The sequence below is a fragment of the Haemaphysalis longicornis genome, unplaced genomic scaffold (genome assembly GCF_048455015.1).
Source record: "Haemaphysalis longicornis isolate Haplotype H1 unplaced genomic scaffold, Haemaphysalis longicornis Haplotype H1 scaffold_5, whole genome shotgun sequence".
NCBI classification, from domain to species: Eukaryota; Metazoa; Arthropoda; class Arachnida; order Ixodida; family Ixodidae; genus Haemaphysalis; species Haemaphysalis longicornis.
Window position 1 is genome coordinate 181,661,269 of NW_027526385.1, and position 11,258 is coordinate 181,672,526.

General features: G+C 49.2%; 1 protein-coding gene across 2 annotated transcripts; it reads left to right on the forward strand.

The window, feature by feature from the left end:
• Positions 1–4,810: 4,810 nt before the first annotated feature.
• On the forward strand, positions 4,811–10,276 carry LOC144138857 (sodium/potassium-transporting ATPase subunit beta-2-like). Of its 2 annotated transcripts, none has more exons than XM_077671353.1 (3): positions 4,811–4,834; positions 8,037–8,284; positions 9,531–10,276. In XM_077671353.1, exons 2-3 carry the CDS (start codon positions 8,163–8,165, stop codon positions 10,129–10,131), a joined length of 723 nt encoding a protein of 240 aa, XP_077527479.1. In that variant the 5' UTR covers positions 4,811–4,834; positions 8,037–8,162; the 3' UTR covers positions 10,132–10,276. The 2 variants fall into 2 exon arrangements, with proteins under 2 accessions (XP_077527479.1, XP_077527478.1); XM_077671352.1 differs by lacking the exon at positions 4,811–4,834 and adding an exon at positions 5,213–5,495.
• Positions 10,277–11,258: the final 982 nt, after the last annotated feature.

Consider the following 11,258-nt stretch of genomic DNA (forward strand, 5'->3'; position numbering starts at 1 on the left):
TGGAGAGCACACTTTTCCTCACTACCATTTCCCAAGGAGGGATATTAGCTAGAAACTGCGTGATCGGTCGAATTTGGCTCTCTCTTGTTTTAATTTCGTGCTAAGTTGGTCCCATTTGGCGTTATTCCCACTTTCAGACATTCTACGGCCGCCTACGGCCGCATTACATACGGGCATTTAGAATACGTCTTAAAAGCGCACTCAAAACTGTTTCGCTTAAGTGCGCAGCGCTTTAGTGGCTCGGCTTATCGCCGTAACGTGTCCGGCGTAACACATCGAAACAGAAGCTTCCTAAAAGTGTTGGTGTGATCTTAGCGGTGCGGACCTTACACGGACGCTGCCGTTGCTATGCCGCAAAAAAGTACACATTAAAGGGGCACTGACACAAAATTTTGAAGGCGAGATAACTTCGGAGATAGATTGGTGGGAACACATATACATCATCTGCAAAATATCAGCGGCGAATACAGCCTAGAACATAATTAAAATCAATTTTAAAGTGTGCGAAACGCAACCGAGCAGACAGCAGAGGACCACGCGCAATCGACATCCCGAGGATATCGTGTAAATAAACAACATCCAAACACGTCACGAGTTTGTGCTTGCCGCTTCCGCACTGCCGACATTTTTCGCCGGCTCGCCCGGCTAACCGCTCCAATCGGAGGGCCGGAGGGCGGAGCTTCTGCTCTCGAGAACGAACTACCCGATCGTTGGCGGCGGAGGCGCCGTGATTTTGTCAGCTCATGGGGCAGCTGGCCGCTACCAAAGTTCTACAGCGATTCCAGGCACTCTGTTTCTATTACTGTTTATTACCATTGGATGCGAAAACGCGCCGGAGGAACGAAAAGCCCACTGAGCTAGCCGCACGGTCGCTGTGCAGGCGGCCGCCACTGCCGCGAAGTGGCCCAGGCCGGCGTAGGTAGCTCGAGTGATAGCTTGTTACCGCTGCACGAAATTGTCCCCAAGTCCCGACCATGGTGGCTTACATGAGAAAGGAGTTAGTGATGCGATGGCGGGTTGCATTAAAAATTGTCATCTGCACCGCTTACGAGAGCGGCACTCGAATATCCGCCGCAGTGCTAAGCCGAACACATCTGTAGGCGGACCTGTAGGCAGACCGGCCGGCTGCTCCCAGCGCGCATCTTGCCACCCACCGCCTCGAGCGTCGCGCGTCGTTCTTTAGCCGCAGTAGCATTTGCACTCGCAGCGCCTGCGTCACATCCACGGTCGCTTTTTAATTAAGCGTCTCACGAGATCAGTACGTGGGGGCATTCGCAGAAACTGCCGTCTATGCGGATTCGACAGTGCTACGGCGGCTCTGCTCTGTGATATCCCTCCGACGGTCACGTGGTCAGCTTTGTTCACACAAAATCCACAAAATCCATCGTTTCGCGGCACTCGCTGAAACCGAAACTGCGACTGGCCGCATTTAAAATGCCTCTAATTAAACAACCGCCGCACGCTGAAGCAAATGAGGTTTCTACAGGTTATAAGTAGGTCACTAGCTACTTATCGCAACAAAAAAAACAAGATGCAAAATTTTTGTGTCAGTGCCCCTTTAATACAAAACACGTAAACGTCATGAAATGAAGCAATAAGTACCGCAAATTAATGAAAGCTCAATAAAGTGTCTCTTCACAGATGTTTTAATTAGCTGAGGTGCTGTTAAGTTCGGGCTCCTCATTTAATTAATGAAAGCCGCCGGTGGCTCATGTATCGGCGTTGCCTCCGCTTGTAGCTGTCATGCTGTGTTCCTTTCATGCACCGCAGGGACGCGAAGTTAGGGGCCGCTGAGAGCATGCTTTGTATTCCTTCCTTTTGTGTGGCAAAAGGGGGGGTGCTTAGCCCGAGTACCTCTGTTGTGTTGGTATGCGGTCAGCTCTACCGGAAGGTTTACAGAGAAAGGCGGATGGGTGCACAGCAATGAAAACAGTTCCGGCGCGGGGTTCCCTCTCGGACAGCGCGCATCGCTATTATGGCTTGCCTACATTGGAAGTGGCGTGGTCATTCAAGGTTGACGAGCTGACGGGAAGCGAAAGGATGCCGTCTCTTAATGTCGAAATGGGGCGCGGCGTAGTTTTTGAGGATTTGCGAAGCCGACGTCGGTGCTGTTTATTTATGGGTCATTTCCTCGAGAATGCTCGCCTGGGATTAGAGCAGCTATTCCCACGAGTCAGGCGGCGGGCAGTGGAGTCCTAAGTCACGGGAGGGGATTAGCCACGACTTCCTCATTGTGCCGGCGAGCGCGCGCGGACAAATGCGAGGCGACAAGGCGAGGACACTGTATGATGTTAGCCGCGCGAAGACCACTCTAAGCGTTCGGCTTTGGCTTTGAGCAGGTGCCGCCCGCTTAACGTAATGGTGTGACCACTCCGCACGGTCAGTGACTTTGGGTAGCAGATGTCTTGTCTTTGCTTGTCGGTTGCAATAACGTACCGGGAAACGCACTAGGAGTTTCATGAGAGTGTTGGGTCATGTGACCGCAGGTGGGGACATGTTTAGGATTGGTTGATTCTTGCGGCCAGTCTGTGCTCCATATGAATCATGTTGAAAAGGTTTTTTGCTCTTTCTTGAACGCCCCATTTGGAGGCGTGGTTTCTGGGATGAAAACCAAGGTGTTGGGTTTTGTCCGTGGTGGGTCGGTTGGTCGGTCGAGAGGGATCTAGTTCAGTATAGGTCTTGGCCGAACAGGATGCTGTGGGCAGAGGGACAATGTAACCGTCATTCTCTCCTGATGTAAATACTTGGAATAATGTAAATAGTGTAAATAAACCTACTATCTAGCAAGAAAAGCAGTCCTCATCTCTCACGTGCTTGAAGCATCGGTCGTCGGTCATCGTAGCGAGTCGAGATCGTTCTCTCGGCTCGAGCTTCTTCAAGAACCTCATTATTTCGTCATAATCGTTCACCAAAAAGATGTAGAGGCGAAATTTAACTGGTGCCTTCTCTTGACTACTTTGGGTATCAATGACAGGCTGATGGTAAGTAATTACGTGGTCCTGATCCCCTATGAATCCTGGCAGGTGCTTCAGCCGCACCAGGAAGTTCGAACATATGTTTGCACATATGGAGATATTGCACTCAATAAACGAACAATTGTTGCCACCCGTGGTGGCGTGTCTGGGATAAAGTATTTTCACCAGCACTACCAGTAGTAGTGCTGGTGCACTGAGAGCACGTGCGCTACACAAACCAGTCGAGAGCGCCACAGATCCTCTTGGCGGGCTCCGTCCGCACTTTGCGACAGCTTTCACATTGAGTGCAACCGCTGTGATTTTTTGTGAGCCAGATTCTACAATAAGAATACAATTTAACTCTTGGAAACAGAAAATAGTGATTCTAATAGTAAATGTTTTTCTTAGACAGGAGCCCTAAGCCTACTGAGTGTGCATTTAGGAGCACGCATTTATTGGGTGGTCCGCACCAGCTTGATGGAAGCAAGAAAATTTCTGTTCCCTTCCACTTTCCAGGCAAGATGACCAGCTAATGTGAGCGCAGTGCAAGTGCGGAAACAAAGCACGTTGGTAACTTTCGTGTCATACTTTCTGGACAATTAGCTGAATGAAAGTAGGGAGGACCCGAGTTTTATTGCAGGGAACAAATATTGGCCCGTCCGTTTCCTTTCCGTGTCGTAGGTGTCTTGCTGTCACTGTAACACGGCATCGTAATCACTCCACCACGAAGGACAGAAGTCAGGTCGCACTAGACCACGTTTAAATCTCCCACCAGCACAACGGGCAGAGTTTTCATTGATCTTCATCACACCTTCACCCCCATTTGGTGTAGCAAGTCGGGCGCCCCGCCTGGCTTACTTCACTTGTTCATTAAAGATGTTTCTCTCTATCCCATCGCAGAGGCCATTTAGCCTATCTGTGCGTGCTCGCGTGCTACCCGCACTTCCCGTTCTGCGCACGTCAACGGGCAACCTTGACGTGCACGTGCATGGACTTGAAGGACACCCGCCGGAATGTCGCTCCGGAGGCCCTTCAAGCTGGACGGAGGACCACCAGCCAAAACATCTAACCAGAAGGACTTCAAGAAGAAAACACAAAAGCACTAGCCCTTGCGTGTGCACTTACTTTCTACATATCTGGATAATATTGTTAACATCTAGAGACACACATTTTCCCATGACCTACACATAGACCGTTTCACTGCAAAAACAAGCACTTGTGGTGTTTGGAATCGGGGCCTAAAGCCATACCGACTATGCGGGGTGGGTCAAATTCCAAACTACGAAAAAAGCCGCGCCAAGCCACCCTGTGTAGGTGGTTGGTACGCGAAGCTAGAAATGACATGCGATTACCCATGCAACGTCACTTGACTTCACACACGTGGCTCTACAAAGAGTGAAACCAGAGGCAAGTGAAATGTACTTAACCACATTTTTTATGACTTCAAAGAGATATTCTTTGCTAAGGTTTAATCATTGAATGAATCATGAACTGTGGTTGGTTGAGTTGTATTAATTAAGCACATAAGTGGGAACCCTTTGTTTAAAAAATTAAAGGAAGCTCAAACCGGGTGTCAGACGGTCCCATTTCTCCTCCGTCTCTACCGCCGACGACGGAGGCGATGAAATCTGTGGCAGAGAGAGAAAATGTAGATTCCATACGTTGGTATGAGCTTCCTTTAATTTTTACAACTCTGAGCGCATGCGCGAGGCGCGCACACGGCCGCTGCAGGTGCCGTGGGTGGAGCGTACAGCAGCGCGACAAGTCGCGTGACGCTATCACGTGGCACTTAGCGAGAACGCAGGGGGTAAACCCGCAGATGTTCCCGGACAGTGTACCGTCTGTCTCCCCTCTCTCCGCTTGGGCTCGTAGCTCAATCGGTAAGGCAACGGGCTCTCGCCCCGTTTCTCTATTCATTCCAGCTTCGATTCTTGGCGGTGTGAATAACTTTTTTATTTGTTCGCGGTATTTTTCTGTTGACACCAACGGTCGCGACAGAACCCTCGTGGGTAGAGGTAATAACCTCCGCTTTAAAACAAATACAAATATTCCAGTGTTTTTTTATTCCAGACGAACGCGGAGGATCTGGTTCCGCAGCGTTGCGGTCTGAATACACATCGTTGATAATTGTACACCAGCTTCCCTTGCGCTCGGACCACGAATTCGTACTCGCCTGAGCCGGCGCGCAATCTGCACCAGTAGGGGGCTATATGTACCGTCTGCAGATATCTGAGTAGGGCATCGCCCATCTTTGTGACGGTGGTGGTGACAGATAAAAGCGGACTTCTCTACCCTCGAGCAACCAGTTCCAGAGCGGCATGCTCGGAGTGAAGTACGTTGGAAACGTAACGCCTGCTTTTAGCTTCCCTGCGTCTGTGGATTCGGTCATCCCTCCAACGTCGAACCTGCCTGCAAGAAAGCCTACCGTGTGGCAATAGTAACGGTCATGGGAAATAGGTGGTGACAGCAGTAGTGGTGAAATCAGTAGTGACACACGCGGGTGGCTCCACGGCGACTGAACCAGTTCGGCAGCAACGCACAGTGAGTAAAAAACATTATAAGCTTTCTGCTTGCCTTTCTCATACCCCCATCCATGTGTTCAGGCTCCTCGTACTGACGCTATAGAGTTATCGAGTTATCAGCATTACATGCTGGACACAATGCCATCGGCTCTCTGTACCACGTTTTATAGAAAACTTAGACGTTTGACCGAATACCGAAGCAATACTCCTTCCAATTCTGCCTTTTTAGCATCACGGAAAACGATGGCACTCCACTGCGATGGTTCAAAAACAAAGGATATCAATCTCCGTGATCCAGCCCCTTAATTGGAATAGAGTCTAAAATTCCCAAAGCTCTTCACTGACCTTTTGCGTTCACCCCAAGCCGCATTGAAGCGAAGCGTGTGAGAAGAACGCAATGGAATCTGAGGACTATTTTAAAGCCGTCGCTGCAGACCAACGAACCGTCGGTGAATGAAACTCCTTACGCCACAAGACAGCGGATGAATCCTCCGTTGCTGAGGTTCGGACGTCGCGCATTCCTGCGACGTCGGGTAACGTCACCTGCCGCTATGGAGAAAACAACTTTCGAACGTTTACTACTGAAGAACCATTTCGGTCGTTCACATCACGCGGAGGATTCATCGCGAGGCGTCCTCACGCAAATGCCTTTGAGCATCTTGCAACTGAGTCTACAACTTGGTCTGCACGGACGCTAACCTGCGCAAACCCTCCTCATGCGTCATGATGGACCAAATACAGCGCTGTTCTGTACGGAACGTTGCAGGTCGCGAGTTGTCCGGTACTTGCTGACAACATTCCCACGCTCGTGCTCCGAAGCGAGATAATTTGCAGGCAAAAGGGACTCTACAACACTGCCGTTAAACGTTTCATACTTTCTTTCACGCCTGGAAGTGCTGAGAAGGCTGCAGTTAGCGACAGTACAAAACCGCACTACAGGATTTGTTTTTCTGAGCAGGACCGCCTTCCATTTGTGCTTTGATTTTGTGGCAAATATTTTTAAAGGCGATATCGAGTGCGTTCATTCCTGTGCCTAAAAGGTCGCCACCCAGTAGCCATTACATCGCTACGATGACGTAATAAGAGCACTCAAAGAACGGCAATACCGGGAGGAAAGAAACATATTTTGAGCAAGTTTCTAAGTTATCTGATGGACATGCAGCAGTAATTTTTATCTGAGGTTTTTTCTCACCCCATATTCTAAGTACTGGATAACTTTGTCCGAAATTTACGAAGCCTTCAACATATCTTAATACAATAGGGCAAGAAAAGCAACGACTAAAGCTTAGGCACACAGGATGAGCGCTGGCTTCCAAACGAACTTCTATTGCAGAAACATGCAATCTTTATGAACGCGCATATACACACTTACGATGAAAACAGTCGACCCGGTAAGTAATTGATATCAACTGTGACAGAAAGCCCAGACACAAAAGCAAAGTGCTTACCCCCTCTCCCTCGTACTATGCACGTGTTGTGTCCTTTGAGATGCCTAGCCATGTTTCGTCGTTTCGCCCATGTAAATAATCTCGTTCCTTGGTGGACGGAGCTACAGAAGAATGCGGATAAGCGAGGAATGCGCCATGCTGCCTTCTATAGCGTGATCGGTCAAGGAACTGGATTATTTACAGGTTCGAAACGATGTAACATAGCTAGCCATCTTCAAGGACAGAACACGTACTTACATAGTGTGAGGGAGGGATAAGCACTTTGTGTCTTTGTTAGCCTATCCCGGGTTTCGGACCAATTGCTATCAATTACCTAATGGGGCGACTGTTTGCGTCGAAAGTGTGTGTAGGTGTGTTATAAATACTACATGTTTCCGCATTAAAAGTTCGGTTGCAAGTCAGAGCTTGTCCTGTGTGCCTCAACTGTAATCCTTATTATTGTTGCGATGTTTTATTAAGATGGATTACCAACTCTGCTTAAATCCTTTGAATATTTACAAAAAAATGGCAAAACTGTTGCAGGGTCCCTTTAAACTAAACTGTTTAGTTTAAAGCCTTCAGTGTTAGGTTTTCCCCAATTGACACGCCCGTTCGATTTAGAAAATAGTTGTCCTGTTGGAACGGGGCGACCGGCCGACTACGAAAGCTTGTGAGAATTTCTAAGCTGACGGCAATTCAGTCGCTATTTATTTAAAATTGTACTATATGTGAGTTTTAAAGGTGTGCTTGAAGTGAAATGAAACAGCATGTCTTCTCATCGTAGAGAGCTTGCCTTCAAATCCCGAGTCAAACACTACGTTCCCTTGGCCGGCCCAGCCCTGCTGTAGCCTCTTCGGGAGGCACCACGGCTATCACACGTCAGAGATACGATGGCTGCACGTACCTGGTTCCCTGCACATAATATATTTGTGTTTGCTTCAAGTGCTCACATCGCAGTGAGTTTAGAAAATTGTTGGTAGCAACACTACAACTGGAAACAGCGTGTGCGCTTAATTATTTCGGCCAGTGGCGAACTGGCATGCAGCATTGAGTGCATCGATAAATTGAGTTGGAGCTGCACATTTTGTGGCTGACATGCGGGCTGCATTTTCGCCGTCTTTTCCCACAAACAGGTCCCTCTGCAAGGTGGTTTTGATATCTGAGCGCCATTCCTTCAACGGCGACTGTTTGCTGCGGACTTCAGGCGGCGGTTTTCCAGTCTCCCGGCCAAGTGGCTCAGCTCTGTGCTGGTTGTGATCATGCTGTCGGTGGTCTGGATCGTGGCCTTGCTACTCGCCGCCGGAAGGGCGACCAACGAGACGGATAAGCCTTCGGTGTTAGAATTCTACCCGAGGGCCAGGCCGGCTGAAAATCTGATCTGGTGAGGCGCACCTCATTTGCAATTTTCACTCACAAAGCTGGTCTCAAACCTTACAGTAACGGGCCCACTCAGCCACTTGAAGTCTGCCGCTCCATGTCGCGGAGCCAGCTATACAAGGTTTATATCGACAGGACTGCACTTTGGATCTTTTCAGATTTTAACTTGTTGCAGTTTGTATAGTGTGTGTCCCTGTATAGATATATACATCTATGCCGGTCAAAAATGTGCAAGCAAACGATACTTGGTTACTATTTCGGAAGATGCTGCTAGTAACAACACGTAGGGTATGGTGACAGCTGATGTAGGCGTTATATGACTAAAACTATGCGTATTGTTTTTAAAAAGCTTTGCTCCTTACTACATGAAGGAGCGTATGACGGAGGAGCTTGTCTCTTGGAAGGAATAATTTTCCCACCCCCAGTTACTGATGGAGAGTGGGGTACTGAGGGTAACAAATCAGGGTTCCTCGTGAGGGTATGATCGTTATTCTGCGTCACAAGCTGGACAATAATGTGTTATTTCTTTTTATTGTCCACTTACAGCACATCCTCTGAATGAGGAACGAAAGTTTCAGCTTCTCATTCCGTTCCTGTGTCAGATGAGGGCGGGGTGAGCCGTCCTTGCCAATTGTGAGGAGCGCGTTGTTGTTGATGATTATGACGATAAATTGCTTCGGTCGATAAGTAGGCAAGAGGTAGAGGGGAAGCGGGAGTCTTACGGAAGCGGGGAGTCCCCCTCAAATGGCATGCAGCCCACTGCCCTTGAAGGCAAGTGGCACCTTCGGACGGTTGGACGACTTCGAGTTGCGTTGTTGAGACCGAGCTAAGCGAGACGGTGCCCCACTGCTGTGCACCAGTGATAAGTATTTGGGTTTTGCAGAATTATTGGCCGAGCCACGCAAGCCCAAATTATGTGAGCGGTGCCTGTGTGTGTGCACCATTTGGTGTGGTGTTTGATACATGGTTAGAAAATGCATTAGCTTGTAGATGGTGCCAGCCTACGTGTTGACGTTCAGTAAGCGTGGATGTGCTTTGCTTGAAGAGTGGTTTTCCTCTACTAGCAAGGACCGTCGCTCTAATAAATGACAGCGAATGCGATGAGAATGTGTGGTGATATCCCTTTGTATTTGAATAGGGACACATTTTACGGAGGCTGAAGCGCTTAAAACACACGAATGTAAGCACATCGTGTAGCCAAAACCATTTACGCATGTGTTGCTCTTCTTACGGTTCGCCCTCCCCCGCAGGTTCCGCGCAGGTGGTCCTCAAGGCGTGGCTCCGGGATGGCGAAATATGACATCCCAGCTGTCGCAGCTCATTGCGGGGTACAATTCCCGGCTAGTTGAAGGCAACGAAAATTTGACCAGGTGCTCTGACCAACGCCCCCCGGCAGGGAAGATATGCTTCTTCGATGTCAGTACGGTGGCGCCCCAGTGCACGGCGGCTGAGGACTTCGGCTATCCAAGACAAAGTCCATGCGTCTTCATCCAGTTCGCCAACGTCACGGGATGGGTCCCTGAACCGCTATCACCGCAAGAAGCCTCCCAGGTGGTACCAGCGGCCTTGCAGACGCAAATAGTGCCGGGGCTGCTGCCCCTTCACTGCGATGGAGACAACCCGGCTGACCGCGAAAACATCGGCCCATTGTTGTACTACCCTTATCCGGGTTTCCGCACCGTGTTTTTCCCCTACACCGGCCAGTCCGACTACATGCCACCGCTAGTGGCCATCCACTTCCAGAAACCTCAGCAAGGTGTCATCATTAACGTCCGTTGTCGTCTCCTGGCACGTAACCCACCACCTGGTAACTTTTCTACCGAACTGTCGTTCCAGATACTTGTCGACTGAAAAAAAGGGCAGACTACGGGCGGCAGCTGTAGAGAATAAGCGGATGGAAAAACACCATTTTTATCATTGAGACGTGATGTGCGAAGGGGCAGCGTGATCAGTCTTGTAAAAGCACCAAAAGAAAAAATAAAATAACTCAGCCACGCCTTCGGTTCCACTTTATATTTCTACTCATCACTGTATCATTCTTATATGAAATGAACGCACCCCCATATTCTGCTCACTTGCCTAACGGCCACCCTCCCTGATAGATGTGGCTGTCTTCTTGGGGGGATAGTAAATGTCTAGGCTGCTTAGGAAGCGCTATTTTAACGGTCGCACTCGATATGCACACGGATATGAAACAGTACCCAGGCCCTGTGGAATGGACACTACCACTAGAACATACGACTAGCTCCTTTGGATGTAATAAAAGGTGTGATTGCTCTCTGTTACCGGGTGCCTAATTATGAGCACTGGGGCTACCCTGTGACACTTGTGTCTTCACAGGGATGAGCGTCTTCTGTACGGCTGGATAAAGTTTAAGGTCTTTTACGTGATTGCGTGTTGTGGAATGCAAAAATTACGGTAGAAGTGGGCCATCATATGGGGGCGACTACACGTCCCTCTTTGGCTAGAGGCAGAAAGCATTACTTCTGCATCAAACTTACTGAGTTTTTTGTAAGAGGATTGTAATTGGGAGGAAACACCCTATCGACGGCAACTTAAATTCGAAAGCCAGCGGCACGATACCCAAGTCGTCACCGGAAGCGGCAAAAGAGGAAGCCATTGCCCTGGCGATGGCTTCCACGGAAGCAATATAATTGTCAGGCACTCAAAAACTGCGCTTCGGAATTTTGCAAATGGAGGGATCTTGTCCGACGCACTCATAATTCTGGTGGGCTTCAAAGACCGCAGGAAGGTCCAAATCGCAAGGACGCCTTGACGCTCTTCTCTTTCTGACAGCAAGAACGAAAACGACGTGGTTCGAGGTTTGGCTATCCGAGCCGATCACATCGAGGAAACATCTGTGCACTTCTCGCGTGCTGGGATGAGGCGGAACCGCATAGTGTCGTGCACCAACATAAATACCAGTTACAGATTCGAGCGGGCTAAAATCCCCCCCGCTCACTGTCCTCCCAACAAAT

Bases quoted from the DNA above. Each gene is read 5' to 3' on its own strand.
- LOC144138857 (XM_077671353.1), top strand. From the start codon at position 8,163: ATGCTGTCGGTGGTCTGGATCGTGGCCTTGCTACTCGCCGCCGGAAGG. The intron at 8,285-9,530 runs GTGAGGCGCACC...CCTCCCCCGCAG, and splicing joins CCGGCTGAAAATCTGATCTG to GTTCCGCGCAGGTGGTCCTC.